Below are 25,049 nucleotides of genomic sequence, written 5' to 3'. Positions count from 1 at the left end.
AAAAAAAAAAAAAAAAAAAAAAAAAAAAAAAAAAAAAAAAAAAAAAAAAAAAGATATTTTGGAGGCAACTTTTTATAGTATTTGATCACTATACCAACTAAATTCTTTCACATACAACTTCTGCTCCTCTCCAACTCTTATTTATCTACAAAAGTTCCTTCCTTAAACTATTCATTTCATGTCTTAGTAAATTTCCATTTTCTCAGATATTGTGATTTGCTAATAAATTCCAATAATATATTTACTGTTTATAACAAACATGGTTTGGGAACCTAAAACTAAAACTAAAACAAATTTAAGTTTAGGTCATTTTTACTAATGATTAACATTTCAGCCATAAAAAGTTATGAGAATAAGAGAGAAGTGCATCTTTAATTAAAACTATATAATGAATTACGGCATGATAATGTTTTACTAAAAGAATTGAAATGAAGGTAGGTAGCAGGTCCAACCTCCTTGTTTAATAGATAATTTTTTTTGTTTTTTTTTTTTTAGACAGGGTCTCTTTTTCACACAGGCTGGAGTGTAGTGGCGCAAACAAGGCTCACTGCAGCCTTGACCTCTCAGGGTCAAGTTATCCTCCCACCTCCGCCCCACAAGTAGCTGGGACTATAGGCGCGCACCACCACACCCAACTAATTTCTGTATGTTTTGTAGGGATAGGGGTTTCGCCATATTGTCCGGGTTGATCTCTAACTCCCGGACTCAAGTGATCTGTCCACCTTGGCCTAGGGTTACAGGCATGAGCCACTGCGCCCAGCCAAGATTTTCCTAAAAATGTTTTCCTAATATTCCTGTATTGTTGTAGAAATTAATGAATACATATTAACTGTTTCTTGCTTTTGATGTTTTTAAGAGGCTACAGGACTTCTTTAAGAAGAGAACTTTCTATGTTTCTAACAGGTTTTCCCAAATACACACAACACAAAGTAGTACCAGAATAAAAACCCAGTATCCTGAAACCCAACTGGCTAATGCTCGTTGTTAGACTATTTAGTGTTCCTTGGAGAGAGAGGATTGTTTAGTGTTCACTTGACTATTACCTCACAGTCTCTCCAGGAGTCTAGGTCTTCTGAAAATTGTTTCTTATTAGCAAATACCACGTCCTACAAATTTTACTAAAATACTGATAATATCCAGTCCTCCACTGTTGAAAATAACACAGAGCAGCGTCACTTAATGGAACTTTCTGGATGACAGAAATGTTCTATACATAGGATGTCCAATACAGTAGCTGCGATCCACAACATCTTTGAGGCTAATGTTTCCACTCTGCTTATTTCTCATGCTAATAGCAGCTGTGTCTATTTCAAATACTTATTAACCCCCCCAAAAAAGGTATAAATATGACTCCCAAACTGAAAAGCCCTGAAGTGATGTTCCTATGTATTTTGTCATGTAGTATCATTATAACAGCCCTACTAACTATATGTAGCAGCACTGTGGTAGCCTCTTAAATTCATCTCCTTGTTTCAAATTTTCTTCCACTCTATCTAATCTATATTACTAGACTCAAAATACTATTCTCACCAGTTCCTAAAATTATGACATGCAAAGCAAATACACGTTCCTCTAACATCTATTCCTTACCATTCTCTATTTTTAATTTCACTACTCTCCACTCATTTACCCAGGCTAGAAATCTAGTTTCCTGGTTCCCATACCACAACCCCTTAATTGTCTCATTTTACTGACTCTAACTCTATACTATCCCTTATACCCATACCCTCTGAATGTTTCTGATCATTGCTGTAACAGAAAACTCCATAAAGTTAGCAGTTTAGAACAACACAAATTTATTATCTTGCAGTTCTGCAAGTCAGAAGTCCAAAATCAGTCTCAGTGAACTAAAAATCAACATGTCACCACAGCTTTCTTCCTTCTGGAGTCTCTCGGGAAAATGTTCCCTTGCCTTTTTCAGCTTCCACAGGCTGTCTACATTCCTCGGCCCTCTACTTTCACCATGGCATTTCCTCTCTCCTATTCCTGTCATCACGTGAGTTCTCTGACTAGACCCTACAGCCTCTCTTTTATAAGAATCCTTGTGATTACACAGGACCCATCCAGATAACCCAGAATAACCCCTCCATATCGAGATACTTAAATTAATCATATCTACAAAGTTTCTCTTAAAATGTAAGGTTTAACAGTCACAGATTGCAAAAATTAGGGCATGGCACTTGGAGGGGGTGTGGTATTGGGTGTTATTTGGCCTACCACATCCTCCTCTTCCATTCTAGAGGACACTGTTCTACTTTAGGCCTCATTACCACTTCCCTAGGCTACCATATCATCTTAAAAAAATAAGCAATTTCTCTTGGCCAAGTGCAGTGGCTCACACCTGTAACCCCAGCACTTTGGGAGGCCAAGATGGGCGGATTACCTGAGGTCAGAAATTCGAGACCAACCTGACTAACATGGAGAAACCTGGTTTCTACTAAAAACACAAAATTAGCTGGGTGTGGTGGCGCATGCCTGTAATCCCAGCTACTTGGGAGGCTGAGGCAGGAGAATCGCTTGAACCCAGGAGGCAGAGGTTGCGGTGAACCAAGATCATGCCATTGCACTCCAGCCTGGGCAACAAGAGCAAAAACTCCATCTTAAAAGAGAAAAAAAGAAAAGAAAGAAAGAAAATCTCTTTATTACTAGTCTCTCTCTGCTCCAATTATTTCTACAGACACCATAACCAAACTAATCCTCACTGCTCAGTGATTATTACACGTCCCAAATTCACTCATTTTCCTCCTCTTAGTAGCTATTCCAAACCTTCACAACTTTCATCAAGCTCACACAATCCCAGTCTTCTCATAACATAGCTTTACTTATTGTTTCACAAAAAAAACCACAAAGACTACCAGGCATGTCTCTTGCCTGCAAATTTAATCTGTATTTCTTGTGCCTTCATCCACCGTACATTCCACCTCAATTAAGAGAGGAGGTGTTCCTCATTCTATCTAAGGCTAACTCCCCTATAATGAATCAATCTCATACTCTCTAGAGCCTTACTTCTTAGAGTGTAGTCCATAGACAGGCAGCATCAGCACCAATTGCAAGCTTGTCAGAGATGCTGTGTCTCAGACTCCAGCCCACAATTTAATGGGTATCTTTAACAAGATACCCATTAAAGTTTGAGATGCACTATACTAGGCTACTCTATGACTATGGTTGACTTATTCTATTAATTATGACGTTAACCTTTGCTGTTCATTTGTTAATTCCCCTGAAGGAATAAATTACTCAAATCTCTAAGATCTTTAAAAACAGACAAGAAAATAAAACAAAAAAAAAAGAGAAAATGATGGCATATTGATATCATCTTTATCTCTCCTTCCAGTTATGACCAAAATCTCATTTGTCCTTTCAATCCTCAAACCACCACAATCTGGCTTATACACACATCCTCTCTGCAACCGGTCACCTCTGAGGCGACCAGAAAAAAGAAAAAAAGAAAAAGAAAGAAACATCACTGTGATAATGTTGGCTACAACCTATTTGGAGCACTTCCTAGCTATTTCTACTACCTTTCGTTTTCATGATTTTCTTACTTCTATGGCTGTTTCTGCACCTTGAGGTTTTTCTTCCTTCCTATACTCATTCTCCCATGTTTAATTTACGCTATGTGTGGCTTAAATGATTACCTAAACATTGTCAATTCGTCCCCCCTCACCCCAGGAAATCATCCTCTCTTCTTCCAACTCTCTGACACGTATCTTCAACACAATATGGCTAAAACCATTAAGCTTCCTCTTCAAATCCACCCTCTTTCTCCTTAAATATACCCTATTCTCAGGCAGTGGCACCCTCTAAAACAGCAGAAACCCGGAAATTATTCTACATTCCACATGATCCCTTTTATCTCTTCTCAGATCTATTTGGTTTCCAAGCTCCACCAATTCTACATCTCAAGCATGTCTCCAGTTTTCCATGCTCATTATCCCCATAGCTACTATTCCACATTAGGTACTACATAATCACACACTTGGCCCAGTGCAAGTCTCCTTACCAGGTTCCCACCTCCAGTCTCCACCCTTTCCAATTAACTCTGCACTTGAATAATCTTTCAGTTACCCCAAAACCTTCAGCCTTGCTTGACTTGCATATAAAGTCCTTGTCCAGCCATCGCAAAATACAGGAAGTGTCAGGCCTAGAATATTTCTCTAATATTCCTCTCTTCGCCTCCTTTATCTAGGAAACAAAAGGATACTTCGTATTCTCAGCACAATGTTTACCACCTTTATAAAGCCCTCTCTTATTATGCCAGTCAGTTAGAGCTGGTACTTGTCCTATGATCCCATCACAACTTTGTTTATATCTCGTAATAAAAATAATCAGATAATCTATCTTCCCCAACTAAGCTGAGATATTCTATCTTCAAGCCTTGACTTCTATCATAAACCTGGCAGTGGTAGATGCTCAATAAATATTTACACAATTAAAGACACTACTGATAGTATTCCTATTGAAAAGAAGGCACAGCAGCCTAGAATCAAGGTACTGCATAATTTGTCTGGTCCTAACCTACCTTTGCTTATCAAGTACTAAATTTGCTCAGCACTTCCATGCCTTTACACTCCCACATACCGGCCTAGGGAGAGTATCATCTTGCCCTCCATCTTATATTCAAGGCTTATCCATCTCTCAAGCACTAGCATAAAAGTGCTTCCTTCCTCGTAAAACCTTATGAAGAAAGAAGCCAAATCCAAGCAATAAGCAGGCTCTCCATTCTTTGAACTCCCGTAGCATTTTATCTGCACCCTTCTTATGATCTCTCACTCTTAACTTCATATTTTAGATATCAACCTCACATTGTCTATTAAACTGCACCCTCCTTGAGAAGTCTAATTCATTGTTGTACCACTCCACAGCCCCTAGCATAATACCACACAGATAAGAGTCTTTCACTGAATAAAACAAATACCATACAACAGTCCCCTCATCTGCAATTTCACTTTCCATGGTTTCTTGTATGCCAGGTACAGTATAATAAGATATGCTGAGAGAGACCCCACATTCCCATAACTTTTATTTCAGCGTATTGTTATAATTGTTCTATTTTATTATTGTTGTTAATCTCTTACTGTGCCTAATTTATAAATTAAACTTTATCACAGGTATGTATGTATAGAAAAAAACATGGTATGTTTAGAGTGGAGTACTATTTTGGTGGTTTCAGGCAACCACTGCAAATACTGGAATATATGCCCCATGGAAAACTGGGGACATGACTATATACCACACTAACCCTCACAGGTTCACATTTATAAGCATTTTTCATTTGCTTTGCTCCTCATGTGCAACCAAGGTATAGAGAAAGCAGATGGGGGAACTAAGAAGAGGCAGAGTCAATACTCAAACCCAAGTCTTCCATTTCAAAGCCAGGCACTATTTATTGCTACCACACTACCTCTTTCTCCTCTATTTGTTTAATTCGTGTGTGTGTGTGTGTGTGTGTGTGTGTGTGTGTGTGTGTGTGACGGAGTCTCACTCTGTTGCCCATGCTGGAGTGCAATGGCATGATCTTGGCTCATGGCAACCTCCGCCTCCCAGGTTCAAGCGATTCTCCTGCCTCAGCCTCCCAAGTAGCTGGGATTACAGGCACCCGCCACTACACCCAGCTAATTTCTGTATTTTTAGTAGAGACAGGGTTTCACCAGGTTAGGCTAGTCTCAAACTCCTGACCTCAGGTGATCTGCCCATCTTGGCCTCCCAAAGTGCTGGGATTACAGGTGTGAGCCACGATGCCCAGCCTGTTTAACTCTTATCGATCTTTCATGGGTCAAGCTGAAGTCTCATCTCTATCACTTCCCCATTTGCTGAAATCACCCAGTACTTGTTACAGGTTGGCTTGTATTTTATGTCTTTGTCTTTTAAAAACATAAATTGGATTATACCATGTCCTTGCTTAAAACCCTGCAATGGCTTCCAACGGCATTTAAAATAAAAATAAAACTCTGTGTTGTGACTCACAAGGTCTAAACCACCTTCCATCTTTATTATACCCTTCTTTATTTACTAGACTCCAGCCACGCTGGTCTCCTTTCTGCTTTTGCAGAAGGTCAAGCTTCTTCTTGACTTGATGCCTAAGCATACATTATTTTCTTTTCCTGGGATGCTTAGATCATCACATGGCTGGCTCTTTCTCATAATTTCAACATTAATGCATACATTACTCATTATAAAACACTGTTCAAATGTTTCTGTACACACAGTATGTGGGAAACCAATGTGGCTTTACACACATACTACAAAATAGGAGATTTCCTTTTTTCATGGACCCTAGAAAAGTAATGAATATTTATATTAATATATGCTCACGTATAGGGGTCAAACAAGGTATTTGAGGGTTTTGGTTTTTTTTTTTTTTTTTTTTGCTTTGAGACAGGGTCTCACTCTGTGGCCCAAGCTGGAGTGCAGTGGTGCAATGTTGGTTCACTGCAGCCTCAACCTCCCGGGCTCAAGTGATTCTCCTGCCTCAGCCCCTCAAGTAGATGGGACTACAGGTGCACACCACCAGGCCTGGCTAATTTTTGTATTTTCTGTAGAGACAAGTTTGTGCCATGTTGCCCAGGCTAGTCTCAAACTCCTGGGTTCAAGTGACCCTCCTGCCTCGGCCTCCCAAAGTGCTGGGATAGCAGGTGTGAGCCACCATGCCCAACCCAGAAATTTTTTACACCAAAACTTAGACTTTGAGGCAAACAAAGTCTTTTTCTTTTTCTGACTTCTGCAATAACTTGGAATCAAAGTCATTATTTTTTATTAAAAAATAAAGCTAGGCATTTATGACAAATCTGCAACTAAGTACTTTGCAAAGAAAGACTAAATGAGGAACAAGACAAGAAAGTCCCTTCTTGTCCCTTCTGCTCACCATTGTATTTGAGATTGCAGCCATTGTAATTGGTCAAGAATAAGAAATAAAAAGAATCCAGGCCGGACACTGTGGCTCACACCTGTAATCCCAGTACTTTGGGAGGCCAAGGTGGGCGGATCACCTGAGGTCAGGAGTTCGAGACCAGCTTGGCCAACATGGCAAAACCCTGTTTCTACTAAAAATACAAAAATTAGCCAGGCGTGGTGGCACTCACCTGTAATCCTAGCTACATGAGAGGCAGAGTTGCAGAGAGCCAAGACCGCGCCACTGTACTCCAGCCTGGGCGTCAGAGCAAGACTTCATCTCAAAAACGAAAGAAAAAAGAAAACAATCCCATTGCAATAGCCTTTAAAAGGCTGAAATACCTAAAAATTTAATTTAAAAAGTGCAAGGCTTATACCCTGAAAACTACAAAACACACTAAAAAATATTAAGGAAAATCTAAATAAAAGGAAAGTCATCCCATGTTCACATATTAGATGACTTAAATTGTTAAAAGGTAATACTCTGTGGCCAGGCGCGCTGGTTCATGCCTGTAATCCCAACACCTAGGGAGGCCAAGGCAGGAGGAGTGCTTAAGCCCAAGAGTTCAAGACCACCCTGAGCAACATAGTGAAACCCTGTCTCAAAAAGAAAAAAAAAAAAATTAACAATACTCCCCAAATTAATCTAAAAAGTCAATGTGTTGCAGTTTTGTAGTGATGAAACAAAAAATTGTTTAAATCAATGTACTCCACATCAAAATCCTAGCTTCTTTTTTGAACTAACTGGCAAGCTGATTCTAAAATTCATTTGAAAATGCCACGAAGCCAAACAGTCAAAACAATCTTTAAAAAGACCTAAGTTGGAAGATTCACACTTCCTGATTTCAGAAATTACCGCAAAATTAGAGTAAGCAAGACTGTGTGGCACTGGCATACAGACAGATACATAAATCAATGGAATATAATTCAGAGTACATAAATAAATCCTAATATTTGTGATCAGCTGATTTTCAACAAGGGTGCTAAGACAATTCAATGGAAAAAGAATACTCTTTTCAACAAATGGTGCTGGGACAACTGTATATCCACACACAAAAGAATGAAGCTAGAACTCTTCCTTCACCATGCAAGAAACTAACTGAAAATGGATCAAAGTAGGAGCTAAAACTATAAAATTTTTAGAGGAAAATGCAGAAAATCTTTGTGAACACAGATTAGACAAAGCCTTCTTAGATTTGATACCAAAAACACAAGCAATAAATAATAAATTAGACTTCATCAAAATGAAATACTTCTGTGCTTTAATAGACACCATCAACAAAGTGATAGAGAGAGAACTTATTTGTAAATAATGTATCTGATAAAGGACTTACATCCAGAATAGACAGTATACAAAACTCTTAAGACCCTATAACAAGACAACAGCCCAATTTAAAAATGGGCAAAGAAGGCCGGGCATGGTGTCTCATGCCCGTAATCCCAGCACTTTGGGAGGCCAAGGTGGGACGACTGCTTGAGCTTGAGTTTGAGACCAGACTGGGCAGCATGGCAAAACCTCATCTATACAAAAATACAAAAAAATTAGCCGGGTGTGGTGGTGTGCACCTGTGGTCCCAGCTGCTCAGGAGGCTAAGATAGGGAAATCATTTGAGCCCCAGAGATGGAGGTTGCAGTGAGCCAAGTTTGTGCCATTGCACTCCAGCCTGGGCAACAGAGTAAGACCCTGTCTCAAAAAACAGGAGTGGGTGGGTGGGGGTGGGCAAGAGATTCATGTAGACATTTCTCAAAAAAAGATTCTGGCCATTTCTCAAATGGTCAAAAACACATGAAAAGATGCTCAACTTTATTTGTCATTAGAGAAATGCAAATCCAAACCAAAATGTGATCCCACTGCAAATACCAAGATGGCTACAATCAAAAAGACAACTTTTGTTGAGGATGTGAAGAAACTGGAACCCTCATATGTTGCTGATATGAATATAAAAATGATGCAACTATTTTTAAAAAGTTTGACAGCTCTTTAAAATCTTAAACATAAAATTATCATATGACCCAGCAATTCTACTCCTAGGTATAAGTTCAAGAGAAAAACAAATGCTCATGCAAAAACGTGTACACAAATGTTCATAGCAGCATTTAAAAAAATGGCCAAAAAGTTAACCCAAATGTCCATGACTAATGATGAAGTGTGGCATAACTGTACAATGGGATATTTGACCATTTAAAGGGATACTGATCCACACTACAACATAGATAAACCTTGAAAACATTATGCTTGGCCGGGCACGGTGGCTCAAGCCTATAATCCCAGCACTTTGGGAAGCCGAGACGGGCGGATCACGAGGTCAGGAGATCGAGACCATCCTGGCTAACATGGTGAAACCCCGTCTCTACTAAAAAAAAAAATACAAAAATAAACTAGCCGGGCGAGGTGGCAGGCGCCTGTAGTCCCAGCCACTCGGGAGGCTGAGGCAGGAGAATGGCGTAAACCCGGGAGGCGGATCTTGCAGTGAGCTGAGATCTGGCCACTGCACTCCAGCCTGGGGGGACAGAGCAAGACTCCGTCTCAAAAAAAAAAAAAAAAAGAAAAAGAAAACATTATGCTTTAGTGAAAGAATCCAGCCGCAAAACACGATATTTTATATGATTCCAGTGAAATGAAATGTCCAGGATAGGTAAATCTATAAAGACAGAAAGAAATCACCAACCATTGGTTGTCAAGACTGTGGGATGTGAGAATGGGGAGTGACTGCTAATAGTCATGGAGTTTCTCTCTGGAGTGACTGAAATATTCTCAAATTAGTGGTGACGGTTACACAATGCTATGAAGAGACTAATAAATTGTAGTTTAAAACAGTAACTGTACGGTATGTGAAATATATTTCAATAAACATGTTATTTTAAAACCAGAAAAGATAACATAAAAATGAAATGTTTTGTGTTTATTCTAAAAGTATACTTCCTTTATGGTCCTTATGCCATATTAAAAGTAACGACAACAACAACAAAAAGACACGTGGCTGACTTTTTGCAAATGTGCTCAAGCAAACATGTTCCAGTCCACCGAGCACAAATTCTGTGTTTGTCCTCATGTTTTCCTGAACCATGCCTTGAGATGTATTTTCGAAGACGGAAAAAGAAAAGCAGGTGAGAAGAGTAGAAGGGAGCTCAGTACTTAATATGCACAAAGGCACATACTTTGATAGTCTCTCTCCAGCCATCAAGAATTTGTTCATAGTGTATTACTAGACCTTGTTAATATCAACAGAATTTTTTTTGACCCTGTGAGGCTGGACCTTTATGGTTTTTTGTTGTTGTTGTTGTTGTTGTTGTTTTGAGATGGAGTCTTGCTCTGTCGCCCAGGCTAGAATGCAGTGGTACAATCTCGGCTCACTGCAAGCTCCACCTCCCAGGTTCAAGTGGTTCTTCTGCCTCAGCCTCCCAAGTAGCTGGGACTACAGGCACCTGCCACCATGTCTGGCTAATTTTTGTATTTTTAGTAAACACAGAGTTCCACCATATTGGCCAGGCTGGTCTCGAACTCCTGACCTCGTGATTCACCTGCCTCGGTCTCCCAACATGCTGGAATTACAGGTGTGAGCCACTGTGCCCAGCCTGAACCTCTTTTTTTAATCCAAAGCAATTTAAGCTGAAGAAATAGTTTGTTAGAAAATACAAGGTTTTTGTTTTGTTTTGTTTTTTAGAGATAGAGTCTTACTCTGTTGCCCAGGCTGGAGTGTAGTAGCGAGATCTTGGCTCACTGCAACCTCCGCCTCCTGGGTTCAAGCAGTTCCCCTACTTCAGCCTTCCAAGTAGCTGTGATTACAGGTGCACACCACCACACCCAGCCAGTTTTTGTATCTTTAGTAGAGATGGGGTTTTGCCATGTTGGCCAGGCTAGTCTCGAACTCCTGGCCTCAGGTGATCTGCCTGCCCTGGCCTCCCAAACTGCTGGGATTACAGGCATGAGTCACCACACACAGCCCTAGAAAATACAATTTTAAAACAAGACAGGCAATTTAATCTCACTTGCTAAGTACCTACTATCATATGCTGTACTAGGTGCTTAAGAACCACAAATATTTAAAAAATCACAGGACTTGAAATCCAATGGCTGAAACAAAACCAAAATATCATAGAAATTTATCAGCCAGAAATGTAACAAGTAAAATATTAAGGAAAAAAATTTCAGTTTAGGATTCCATATCCAGTAAAACTCTCTCTCAAAATGGAGAGTTTATCAGACATACAAAAAGCAGACCTACATTATAAAAAATGTTCAGTCATTCCTCCAGCCAGAGGAAAATGATACATGGAAAGTTGGATCTGTAAAAAGGAAAAGCCCTTGAAAAGGTAAATATTTGAGTAAATATTTACCCAAGAAGTGACTCTTCTCATTTTAAATTTTATGTCTATGTATAACACACATACGCCATGCAAACACAGACATAAAACAGATGACAACAGCTGGATGCGGTGGCTCAGGCCTGTAATCCCAGCACTTTGGGAGGCTGAAGTGGGTGGATCACTTGAGGTCAGGAGTTCGAGACCAGCCTGGCCAACAGGGTGAATTTCCATCTCTACTAAAAATACAAACATTCGTTGGGTGTGGTGGTACATGCCTGTAATCCCAGCTACTGGGGAGGCTGAGGCAGGAGAATTGCTTGAACCTGGGAGGCGGAGGTTGTAGTGAGCCAAGATCGTGCCATTGCACTCCAGCCTAGGCGAAGAAGACTCCATTTCAAAAAAAAAAAAAGAGGTGACAACAGTACAAGATGAAAATGTAAGTATGCTATTATAAAGTTAACATTATACATAAAAGTAGACTGATAAACATGCACATTATAAGCCTAAGGAGAAAATCTCTGTTATTGTGGGTTAGGCAAAAATTTTTTTGGACATAAAAAGCATAAATCTGGCTGAACGTGGTGGGTGGCTCACGCCTGTAATCCCAGCACTTTGGGAGACAGAAGCAGGCTGAGGTCAGGAGTTTGAGACCAGCCTGGCCAATATGGTGAAACCCTGTCTCTATTAAAAATACAAAATTTAGCTGGGCGTGATAGCACACGCCTATAATCCCAGCTACTCAGGAGGCTGAGACATGAACCCAGGAGGCGGAGGTTGCAGTGAGCTGAGAACACGCCTGGGTGACAGAGCGAGACACACTGTCTCAAAAAAAAAAAAAAAAAAAAAAAAAAAAAAAGCATAAATCAGTAAAATGCTAAACTGGTTTTTCATCAAAATTTAAAACTTTTGCTCTTGGAAATTACTGTTACGGAAAGTGAGTCACAGACTGAGGAAAAAACGTTTGCAAAACATGTATTTGTATCTAGCATATATACAGAATTCTTACAACTTAGTAAGACAACCCAATTCATGAAGAATGAACATTTTGAGACACTTAGCAAAAGATATGAAGAGCAAATAAACATATGGAAGTACACTCAACATTACTTATCATTAGGGAATTGCAAATAAAACCACAATGAGATACCAATACCCATCCACTAGAATGGCTAAAATCAAAGACTGACCAAAAAAAATGAAGTCTTATTGAGGAGGTGAGGCATCTGGAATGCCCATACTGTACTGACTGGAATGCAAATGGCAAAGACATTTTGAAAAAGACCATGGGATTGTAGGAGGTCAAGCATTCGCTTCCCATACAACACAGCAAACCCTCTCCTAATTTACTCAAGAGAAACAAAAACAAAAGACCTGTACTCAAATGTTCAGTAGCTTTGCTCGTAACAGCCAAAAACTGGAAACAACTCAAATGACTATCAACTGGGTGAACTGGATGTAATAAGTACTCACAAAGTGATCTCAGTTCTAAAGGTTATTTTTAAAAAATCACTTCTGAACGAGATTAATGAAGGCTTCATAGACAAAAACAACACCTGAGACTAGGAGCAGTGGCTCACACCTGTAATCCTAGCACTTTGGGAGGCCAAGGCAGGTGGATCACCTGAGGTCAGGAGTTCGAGACCAGGTGGCCAACGTGGTGAAATCCCATCTCTACTAAAAATACAAAAACAACTAGCCAGGCGTGGTGGTGTGTGCCTGTAATCCCAACTACTCGGGAGGCTGAGACAGGAGAATTGCTTGAACCTGGGAGGTGGAGGTTGCAGTGAGCCGAGATCACACCACTGCACTCCAGCCACAAAGCGAGGCTTCGTCTCAAAACAAACAAACAAACAAACAAAAAAACACCTGAACTAAGGTTGAAAGAACGAGCAAGGCAGATTGACCAACTGAAGGAAGGATACAAACTAAGATACAAGAAAATAGTAAACAGACCAGTTTGTATTGTGATCAGGATATACAGTAAGAAGTAAGAGTAGTTTGGTTCAGTCTGTGTTGGGGGTCTTAAATGCCCCATTCAAGAATTTGATTCAGTGGAATACCCAAACCCTCAAAAGATCCCAAATGGCCAAAGCAATCCCGAGCAAAAAGAACAAGGCTGGAGGTATCACACTATCTGACTTCAAAGTGTATTACAAAGCTATGTTAATCAAAAGAGTATGGTACTGGCATAAAAACAGAGACATTAACTGAAGAAACAGAATAGAGTACGCAGAAATAAACCCATTTACAGTCAACTGATTTTTGACAAAGTAGCCAAGAACACACAGTAAGAAAAGGACAGCCTCTTCAATAAATGGTGACAGGAGTGAGGCACAGTGGTGCATGTCTGTAGTCCTAGCTTCTGGGGAGGCTAGGCGGGAGGACTGCTTAAACCTAGGAGTTCTGAGACCAGCCTTGGCCAACACAGCAAGACTCTGTGTCTTAAAAATAAAAATAAACAGGGGTGGTAAAACTGAATATCCACATGGAGAATAATGAAAATAGACTCTCATCTCACATCTTATACAGTAGAAAGTAGAAGAAAAGCTCCATGACATTAGTTTGGGCAAAGGTTTCATGGTTATAAACCCAAAAGTACAGGGAACAAAAGCAAAAATAAACAAAGGGATGGATCAAATTAAAAAGCTTCTGCAAAGCAAAGGAAACAATTAACGAAGTAAAGTGACAACCTGCGGATAAGGAGAAAATACCTACAAACCACACATCTGATAAGGGATTAACATTCAAAATATTTTACGAACTCAAATCAACAGAAAGAAAATAAATAACCCAATTTCAAAAATGGGCAAAGGACCTAAACAGACATTCCTCAAAAGAGGGAATACAGTTGGGTTTGGTGATTAGTGCTTGAATCCCAGCTACTTGGGAGACTGAAGTGAGTGAGGTGGGAGGACTCCTTGAGCACAGGAGTTTGAGACCAGCCTGGGCAACATAGCAAGACTCCATCTCAGTGTTTAAAAAAAAAAAAAAAAAGGACATACAAATGGTCAACAGATACATGAAAAAATGCTCACCATCAATAATCACCAAGGAAATGCAAACTAAAACCACTATGAGATATCACCTCCCACCTGCTAGAATGGCTAGCATCAAAAAAATGAAAGATAACAAGTGTTGGCAAGGGTATAGAGAAAAGGGGACCCTTGTGCACTGCTGGTATGAATGTAAATTACTACAGCCATCATGGATAATGGTATGGAGGTTCCTCAAAAAAGTAAAAACAGGATTACCACATGATCCCACTTCTGGGTATATACCGAAAGGAACTGCAATCAGTATGCATAGGAGATGTCTCCACTCCCATGTTCATTGCAACATTATTCACAATAGCTCAGATATGGAAGCAACCTAGGTGTCCATCATTAGACGAACGGATTAATTTTTTTAATGTGGTTCAGGTTTGTTGTTTTGTTTTGTTTCTGAGAAAGGGTCTCACTCTGTTGCCCAGGCTGGAGTGCAGTGGTACGGCTCAATCTCAGCTCACTGTAGCCTTTACCTCCAGGGCTCATGCGATTCTCCCAGTTCTGCCTCACAAGTAGCTGGGACTACAGGTACATGCCACCATGCTGGGCTAATTTTTCTGTATTTATAAAAAAGGGATTTCACCACGTTGCCCAGACCAGTCTCAAACTCCTAAGCTCAAGCGATCTGCCTGCCTCGGGCTCCCAAAGTACTAGGATTACAGGCGTGTGCCACCGCACTCGGCTCAGCTTTAAAAAAGAAGTAAATTATGTCATTTGTGACAGGAAGATAAATACTGCATGATCTCACTTATATATGGAATCTAGAAAATTCAAACTCATAGAAGCAGGGAGTAGAATGGTGGTTACCAGGGTCTAGGGGAGAGGAATGTATAGGGAAAGGGAGATGCTGATCAAAAGACACAAAGTTTCAGATAGACAGAAGGAATAAATTTTAGTGATCTATTGCGCAGAATGGTGACTACAATAACGCACTGCATATTCTGATATTGACAAAAGAGTAGTTTTTTTGTTTGTTTTGAAACGGAGTCTTGCTTTGTCCCCAGGCTGGAGTGTCATGGCAAGATCTTGGCTCGCTGCAACCTCTGCCTCCCAGGGTCAAGCTGTTCTGCTGCCTCAGCCTCCCAAATAGTTGGGGTCTACAGGCACACGTCACGGTGCCTGGCTATGTTTTGTGTTTTTAGTAGAGACGGGGTTTTGCCATGTTGGCCAGGCTGGTCTTGAACTCCTGACCTCAAGTAATCCACCCACTTTGGCCTTCTAAAGTGCTGGGATTACAGACGTGAGCCACTGTGCCTGACCAGAGAGTAGATTTAAAATGTTTTCTTCAATGGCTGCTTGGAGCTGTGTTAAAAAAGAAAATTATTTTTAAAATGTTTTCACCACCAAAATAGCATGTATGTGATGTGATGGATTTCTTAATTATCTTGATTAAGCCCTCCACAGGTAAACACCAAAATATCACACACATAAATATATATAATTATTTGTCAATAAAAAATAAATTGGCCAGGTGCAGTGGCTCACACCTGTAATCCCTGTACTTTGAGAGGCCAAGGTGGGCAGATCACCTGAGGTCAGCAGTTCAAGACCAGCCTGGCCAACATGGCAAAACGCCATCTCTACTAAAAGTACAAAAATTAGCCAGGCATGGTGGCGGGCACCTGTAATCACAGCTACTCAGGAGGCTGAGGCAGGAGAACAGCTTGAACCCAGGAGGCACAGGTTGCAGTGAGCCAAGATCACACCACTGCACTACAGCCTGGGCAACAAGTGAGACGCCATCTCAAAAATAAATAAATAAATAAATAATTTAAAAAGTATTTCATTCTGTAAGTATCTTACAGAAAAAAAAAAAAAAAAAAACAAATGAAAGTGGTATTTTAAATCTGAATGCAGAGAACAGGAGGGGCTCAAAGAGAAATCCAAAAGCGAGCAGAACTAACAAAGCATTCCAAGATAAATGTGTGGACCAAAAGATCACTGAAAAAAAAAAAGAAAAAACTTTACAGAACAAGAAGTTCATTACAATTATGGAGGGAGAAGACATAAGTACTACTACAGTTTGACACTAGGTACCTGGGAGAAACTACTGCCACTTAAAACACACATGTGCACACACACACAGAGACCAATCAAAAACCTAGTCTTAAAACAAAACATTACATAAATAAGGTTAAAAGATAAAAGACAAGCTCATGAAAAATACTTGCTAATGCCGCAAAAAATAAAAAAAAAAATTAGTAGCTATAACACACAAGTAGCTCTTACAAGTTAATAAAAAAAAAAATGAATCAAGAAATTAGAACACCTGGCCGGGCACAGTGGCTCACACCTGTAATCTCTGCACTTTGAAAGGCCAAGGCAGGCAGATTACTTGAGCTCAGGAGTTTGAGACCAGCCTTGGCAACATGGTGAAACCCCGTCTCTACCAAGAATAAAAAAATTAGCTGGGCATGGTGGCATGCATCTGTGATCCCAGCTACTCGGGAGGCTGAGGTGAGATATCACTGGAGCCTGGAGGTGGAGGTTGCAGTGAGCAGAGATGGTGCCACTGCACTCCAGCCTGGGTGACAGAGTGAGACCCGGTCTCAATTAAAAAAAAAAAAAAAAAGAAGCCGGGAGCGGTGGCTCATGCCTGTAATCCCAGCACTTTGGGAGGCCAAGACAGGTGGATCACCTGAGGTTGGGAGTTTGAGACCAGCCTGACCAACATGCAGAAACCTCGTCTCTACTAAAAATACAAAATTAGCTGGGCGTGGTAGCACACGCCTATAATCCCAGCTACTCTGGAGGCTGAGGAAGGAGAATCGCTTGAACCCGGGAGGCAGAGGTTGCAGTGAGCCCAAATGGCGCCATTGCACTCCTGCCTGGGCAACGAGAGCAAAGAAACTCCGTCTCAAAAAAAAAAAAGAAAGAAATTAAAATATCCAGTAAACAGATGAAAATATATTAAACCGTATTAAATATCAAAGAAATGCAAATAAAACAATAATGATTCCAGGCACCAACAGTGGCTCACAACTGTAATCCCAGCACTTTGGGAGGCCAAAGTGGACAGATCACTTGAGGTCAGGAGTTCAAGACTAGCCTAGCGAACATGGCAAAATTCCATCTCTACTAAAAATACAAAACAACAACAACAAAGAAAAACCAATAACCGAGTATGTGACAACTCCAAGTATTGGTGAGACTCAGGAAATGGGTACTCCCATACTGCTGGGAAATGTAAATTTGTAAAAGCCTTCTGAAAGGCATTTTGAAAGTGTATCGATGTTTCAAATGTATATACCACCTTTGCCTCAACGATTTTACCCCTGGGAAATTCAATCTAAAGAAGATAATGGAACAAATACACAAAAAATATATTTGCTTCAGATACACGCACATAGCAAAAATTAAAAAAAAAAAGACTAAGAATTTATCAAAGTGGATTCAGCCAAACAATGTATGCTATATCCATACAACAGAATACTAGGAGCTACTAATAAAGATGATATACTGTACTATGGAGTACAGGCTACAAGACAGCATCGTTGCATGTTCCCACTGATGTAAAAAAAGTCTAGAAGAATGTTTATCAAAATGTCATGAATGATCATCTCATCAGGTAGCTGGGCTTAAGAGGCCTTTTCTCTCTTATATTTTCTATACTAACTGAAAATTTCTACCATTAGCCTCTATTATGCTTGCAAACAGGTGAAAAATAATAAAGAGCAGTATCAGAAAAAAAAAATGACTCTAAGAAAGGTGAAATAATTTTATGTTAGATAAATTGAGTTTGGAATGCCAATTAAATATCCTAGTGAAAGTGCCCCTATGCAACTGAAAATGCAAACAGAAAAGCGGGGAGGCATGTAGATCATTTACCATTTTCGGTTCCTCTCACTAACCTTCTCGTTTCCGTTTTATTTACATTCCAGTTTTACCTATATTTATCCTCTAACGTACATCAATTTTATTTTCAAAATACATAAAAAACACTAGATTCTTCCACAATTTAAATGTGCAGGAATTAAAGGAACAAAATCACTGCAAACAAGTAATGCTTCTGATTCTGGCTTGGTACTTCTGCTTCCAACACCCACTTTAAAGCTTATAAATTTATAGAAAACAAAGCCAACCAAAACCAAAATAACAACAACAAAATGATATTCACAAAGTCCAAAATAAAGGAAAAAATTAAAATTACCTTATATGTGAATATTAAGCAACATTCACTTTCAACTGGTTTTCAAAATAGCTACAATTTTTCAGAGTCGGGAAATGAAAGTTTGACATAATGTCTGCTGAGAAAATTTTCGGTTTAAAGATTAATTCAAACTCACCAAGAATTTATCTTGATCAGTACAACAGAGAGCAAATATAAACACTAGGTCTGAATTTATTCCATTCACACTAAAGTGAGTCCCAGCATCCTCTACTCATTCTAATAAAGTAGAAGCTAGAAGGAGGTTCTTAAATTCCCTTCTTATAAATCAAAACAATTACCTGCCCTATCCTAGAGTATGAGAGTATGTGTAAACCAAAATACCAAGCAAGTTTAGAGACATAACTGGCATCTGTGCAGACTGGTTTGTACTAATCTGTAGAGGGAAAAAATACTTAAATTAAACCACCAATAAATAAGCTCTGTAATTTTCCTCTAGGAGCTTACAATCTAGCAGGGAAAACACAAAAGTAGCCAGTCAACTAAGCAGATATTAAACATAATTTTTTAAAGCTCTATAACAAAGATAAAGTGCTGTGGGGGCACAGGAAAAAAAATTAACTTTTATCTAGATGAATGGAAAAAGGTCTCAAGATAGTGGGATTTAAGGCTGGACACACTGGCTCATGCCTGTAATCCCAACACTTTGGGAGGCAAGGACAAGAGCATTGTTTGACCCTAGGAGACCAGCCTGAGCAACATAGTGAGACACCATCTCTACCAAGAAAACACACACACACACACACACACACACACACACACAAAAGACGGGGATTTTTTAGCTGAGTTTTAAATGCAAAGCTGGAGATGAAGAGCAAAAGAGAGTTTGGAGTGTCTCATCATTTAAGCTAAGAGAACAGCAAGTATAAAAATAGAAATAAAAATGTCTCTGAAAATAGAATTGTGATAGAATGGAGTCAGATCATAAAAGGCATTAACTGATGATGCATTAGGAAGTTTAGACTTGGCCATGCACAGTTGCTCATGCCTGTAATCCCAACACTTTGGGAGGCCCAGGTGGGAGGACTGTCTGAGGCCAGGAGTTCAAGACAAGTCAGAGCAACATGGTAAAACTCATCGCTACAAAAAATACAAAAAGTAGCCAGGCATGGTGGCGTGAACCTGTAATCCCAGCTACTTGGGAGGCTGAAGAAAGAGGATCCTCTGGGCCCAGAAATTCGAAGCTGCTATAAGCCATGATCGCATCATTGCACTCCAGGCTGGGCAACTGAGCTAGACACCATCCCTTCAAACAAAAAAGTTTAGGTTTATTTGAATAATAATTCTAACATAATGGGAGTGACATGAGCTAAACAAAGACATTAACTCTCCTGATAAAGAATGAACTGAGAAGAATGGATGAAACGAGAAGACTGGTAACAGTAACAGGAAGTCTAGCTAATTAACCTGAAAGGGTGATAGAAATGGAAAGAAATAAATATTAGTGTGAGCGGAAAAGAAATATGATAAGGACTGAGTAGATGTAAATATCAGGTAAAGTTTGGTCAGAGAAGGAGCAAAACACAAGGCCATCACTTTGAAATGAAAATAATGATTACAGCTCTGGAAATTTTAAGAGAGTTAACCTGAACTTCCATTCCCTTTTGAGAGTTTCTGCATTTGTTCTAGTATCCTATTTTTTGACACTTTTAAAAAGCATTTTAAGAATTCCATTCACCTAGGGATTTTCATGACTTATTTCTATTAAGTACATATTAAATCAGTGGCATTTTTTTTTAGTTTCTTTTTTCATTATACAATATCTTCATTTCATATACTTCTGAACCATAGTTTTCAGGACAAAACACTAAATAATCCATAACAGAGGTACCACATATAGTAATAATTTTACTTGTTTATATTTGGAGTCCACCCATCTTTTTCAGATTCTTAGGTTCTTGTTATCATTCCACAATGAATGCTTCTGGGCTTCTTGGCGGAATGGAACTTCCATAAGTTTAGAGAAAGAACAGAACATACGTAGTAATTTCTTGCACAGATTTTAATCTGACATCAGTAACTTCAGCTCAAAATAATTCGGGAAAACCAACACCAATAAACTAAGAGTAATTAATGTCTTCAAGAAATGTTTTAGCCAATCTTTGTAAAGACAAACTAGAAAAAAATCCACAAGATTTAAACCCAATTGTTCATAAAACTATGAATAAACACAAATAAGCTGAAAGACTCTTTAGAAGATTCATCTTTTAAAATCCTCAAAATGCTGAAAAAATGGCCAAGGAACAGAAATTAACACATAAGTACCCAAACAGAAGCTGATTTTTCACCAAAACAGGTCATTATGTGAGGTGGCCAGCACCCCTGAATGCCAACTGAAGTTCAATGACGCATATGCTTTAAGTGGTAAGTGGCCCATGTTCTTTAATGAATAGACTGCTGTTCGAATTCTTCATATTGTAATCAAAATCCACCTTCATATTGTAACCAAAATCCATGCTCTTTAATATTAAGAGCATGTACTTTCAAATCAGTCCAGGGTTTCAATCCAAGCTGACCTTGCAACAAATCACTTTACTTTTTAGAGCTCCCGTTTCCCGATCCATCAATGGAAATGTTTCCAACTATCACATGGATTTTGGTGGTCAATGTATGTTAAATATTTATCAATGACTGGCATACAGTAAAACACTACAAAAAGTACCCTCCCCTCTTTTCAATACACCCTCACATTTATTATAGGGCCAATCAGCAAGATTATGTGACCTTCCACACCCCAACAGTCAAGCAGTAAAGAAAATATGACAAACAGATTATGCAGGGGGAAAAGTAAAGGTAAGAGGGAACTGATGAAAAGAAACGCATGAGCTGAGGACTGAAGATTCAAATGAAGACAAAGAACAAGTTGTGAAGCAGAAGTCACTAAAATGAAAAGGATTTATTTATCTGACATCAAAAAAAGCTTCAGCCTGGGTACGGAGGCTCACACTTGTAATCCCAGGACTTTGGGAGGCTGTTGTAGGTGGATCATTTGAGCCCAGGAGTTTGACACCAGCCTGGGCAACATGGTGAAACTCTATCTCTATTTTCAGCTTATTTAAAATTGTTTTTCATCTTCATACCATGATTTCAATACTATTTTGAATGTGTATGCATTTCCTTAAAAATATCGACACTGACAATTCATTAATATGTAAGTTCTACGTAGGCTGGGAAAAGATTACACTGTTTCTTACAGCATTACACATGGTCTATATTAAATATTGGAATGAAGTTTGTAATACAGGCCCACATTAATATTTTGTATGTTCAGGAAACTCCAGCATCCCTTCATTTACCTATTCAACACTTATTAAGAGTGTACTTGTGCCAGATACAGTGCTGAGCAGTGGAAACACAATGGTGGACAAGACAGGCCAGTTGCCTTCATGGAACTCACAGCAGTCCATTCATTAAAGAACATGGGCCACTTACCACAAGTAATACATTCTGAAAATAAATAAAACTTTCTGCATTCATCTGTACAAGTGAGTTCAATTAACTGTTCCCAAAAAGTAACGACACATTTACTATACTTTAAAATCTTAAGATTTTTCCAATCAACTATTTTAGCTATTAATTCTGGGCCCCATGTTTTCAGCTGGACATTTGACAAACTAGATATAATGTGAAAAATCTGAAAACCACATGAGTTTTTTTAGCCTAGAAGACTCAGAAATCATGACAACTGTCTTTACATTTTAAAGGGTTAGCATACACGTGTGCTCTGTACCATTCCAAAAGGTTCAACTTGGAGCAATTGGTAGAAGTGGCATGAAGGTGGATTTTGGTTACAAAATGAATTCTAACAATTTGAGATATTGAATAAGTCAACCACCTTAAATATTTCTGTGAGACTGCATGTTTTAAAAAGATAAATTTTCATTTAATCCTTGAAATAATCCAGAAAAACAAGTGTTTCCCTGTTACAATTTAGGAAACTGAGTCTTCAAGAATCTTGCTAAAAAATCAAGTCCCAAATCTAGTGGAACAGGCTGCCTCAAAGTAATGTGCTTCCCACCTCCAGATGTATTTAAGGCACACATCAAATGGCCATCTATCAGGAATGTTAGCCAAGATACCCTAAAGTTCCTTCTGAATTCAACCCTTTACAAATACTGCTGGTCAATATAAACACCATGACAAGATTCTGTGTTGAATGGTCCTCCATAATGCAAGCTCCATGAGGGCAGTAACTTTTTCTTCCGTGCTACATCCCAATACCTAAAACAGTATATGGCATACAATACAGGGTCAAAAAATACTTGCTAAATATGAATAGTCCTAGTCATACATACCACGATTATATATTTCATATATATATAAAATACATGCCGCTATTATACAATAAAGGACCTCGCTGAAGTAACCAGCAACTAAAAAGCCTAAGTATAAAATCCATTCTTAAAATTGCATCAAGCACTTTAAATTGTTCAGGTCCTGAAACTTCAACCAACCAGTTGGCAAACAAATTCAACTGCAAAAACTGCAAACCTTTTGGCAAAGTGTCATAGTTAAAAGTAAAATACAAACTCTTACAAGATATAATGGCTAATTTTGATGAATGAGTTTTTCAATTCTTCACTAAGGCATCAACTACCAGTTTAAGTGTGCTTCAACAGTCAAAGAGTGAAGCAATTTATACAACTCTTTTGGCTTAAAGACAAACTCACCCTCAGATCTCTACAAACATCACACCTTCACATTTATTATACCGATGCTTCAAAAAGGTCTGCTAATTTTGCAGATGCATATTCGTTATTTTGTTGAGATTCCACATAATCCATACTTGAGGTACCGTATATTCACTTGCCATTACTGAAACCCAATAGGAAAAACTGATACAAATGTCATTTTGCAATACTCTAAACTATAAGGCCTGGAATGTCCAAATATCTCAAGGAATATAAGAACCCATAAAACACTCGAAAGTTGTTTTTAACGCATTTTGCTTAGTGGATAAGTATACTTTAAGGCATATTTTTTAAAAAGAATATTATGTAACAAAAAAGACAAGAAAGCTATATAAAAGTTTTACTCCAATTTCACTAAATTAAATTACACCTTTTAAAGATTTCTGGACAAAGATTCTGATATTTAAAGGTATAGTTATATTGTGTTTTTATCCTTCGGGCATATCTAAGAAAAAAAAAGTCGACTTAGCTTTTAAAGTAAGCAGTTACAGGCTTATAATAGTATAAGAATGTACTCAGCCATTCACTTGGTTACACTAGGTTACACCACCCAGATTATAATGTTATTAGCAACTGGGTGTCATCACAAACCAACAAAGAAACCACAATCTTGTCATTTCTTCTACTTTCTATAATTATGACTTTGAAAGATCAGGTAAAAACTAGAATATCACTAAATAGATACCTTTCTTATCCTTCAGTATTCAGAACTATCAGCTTCCACCTAAGCTTTTTTCACACACTAAAAGAATAAACTTTACAGAAAGGCTGCTTCTCCCTTCTCTGTAATAATCATAAGAAACATGTGTAATCCATATCTAACTCTGACATCAGCACCTGATTCTTATTCCCCTGTACAATACTAGATCCTAAGCTGCAGTCCATTCTTAAATCCCCAACAATGAAACCTCCTCACAGAACTTTCGAAATTTAAACGACTTAAACCACCTCTGGGTTTATCCAAATTGTACCAGAAACGCAAAGAGCAACTGAGAGAAACCTGTTAACACATTAATGCAACAAGTCTGAAACCTTGAATTCTTCCTTAGAAATCTTCCCCGACACAGGAGAAAAGTTCCGTTCGCCCAGTTGCTTTGTCCCTTCGACCCCCTAAAAGTGTCACGCGCGCGAAAACGCCTGCCCTTCCTGGGAGGCTCAGGCAGTGTTGTCTCGTCTCGGTGGTGGATCTGAATGGTTTTGAAGACCCAGGCACCACTTTCCCTTCCTCCTGGGGATCTGGCCAGAGCAGCCAAAGTACACACGGGCAGAACGACGGGACTCACCTGAGCACAGGGCTGTAGGGACTGCGAGAACGGCGCCAGCTGCTGCTGCTGTAGGGACTAGGGGACACGTCGCCGCCCCGCTCGTAGGAGCTGTGGCGGCTGTAGCTGGGGGAGCGGCGGCGGCTGTAGGGGCTCGGGGAGCGCGGCAGCCGCCGAGAATAGGGGCTGCTGCCACCTCCTGCCGGGCTGGGGGACTTGCGGCTCCTCAGGCTCTGAGAGGCCCTGTGGGACACCGGGCTATCGTCCCGGCCTCCCAGCGGGCTGAGGGACCGCCGCCGCCTGTAGGCCTTGGGCTCGGTCTTGTCCTCTCGGTAGGCCTTGGGCGGTTCCTTATAGGCCGAAGGCGGCTCCTTGGACGTCTTAGTCCGGCTGCGATGGGCCTTCGAGTCCCGGTCCTTGCGGCTGCTACTGCTGCTGGACGTGGCCGAGGCGCTTTTCCGGCGGCCACCGCTGCTGCTGCTGCTGCCGCTCTTGGCGGCCTCCGCCCGCTCCTCGCCGCTGTGGCTGTGGCGGCTGCGGGACTTGGAGGCCTCGCTGCCACCGCGCTGTCCATCTCGCCGCCGGTGCTCGCGATGGCGCTCCTTGCTGCGGCCACTGCTGCTGCGGCGGTCCCGGCGGGGCCTGCGCTCCGACCCCTCCCCGCGCCGCTGGGTGCCGGAGAGGA

General features: G+C 39.8%; 1 protein-coding gene across 1 annotated transcript in view; it reads right to left on the bottom strand.

The window, feature by feature from the left end:
- The window catches only part of CDK13 (cyclin dependent kinase 13), a 144,169-nt gene that overhangs the window by 117,158 nt on the left and 1,962 nt on the right, over window positions 1-25,049 (bottom strand). Inside the window, exon 2 of the mRNA XM_017867362.1 lies at window positions 24,386-25,006. Within this exon, the coding sequence (XP_017722851.1) occupies window positions 24,386-25,006 (621 nt within the window). The remainder of the gene's footprint in view (window positions 1-24,385; window positions 25,007-25,049) is intronic.

The sequence above is a fragment of the Rhinopithecus bieti genome, unplaced genomic scaffold (assembly GCF_001698545.2).
Source record: "Rhinopithecus bieti isolate Rb0 unplaced genomic scaffold, ASM169854v2 scaffold_2439, whole genome shotgun sequence".
In the NCBI taxonomy this organism is placed as follows: Eukaryota; Metazoa; Chordata; class Mammalia; order Primates; family Cercopithecidae; genus Rhinopithecus; species Rhinopithecus bieti.
Note: the sequence above shows the minus strand (reverse complement) of the source record. Positions and strands in the feature narration are given on the sequence as shown.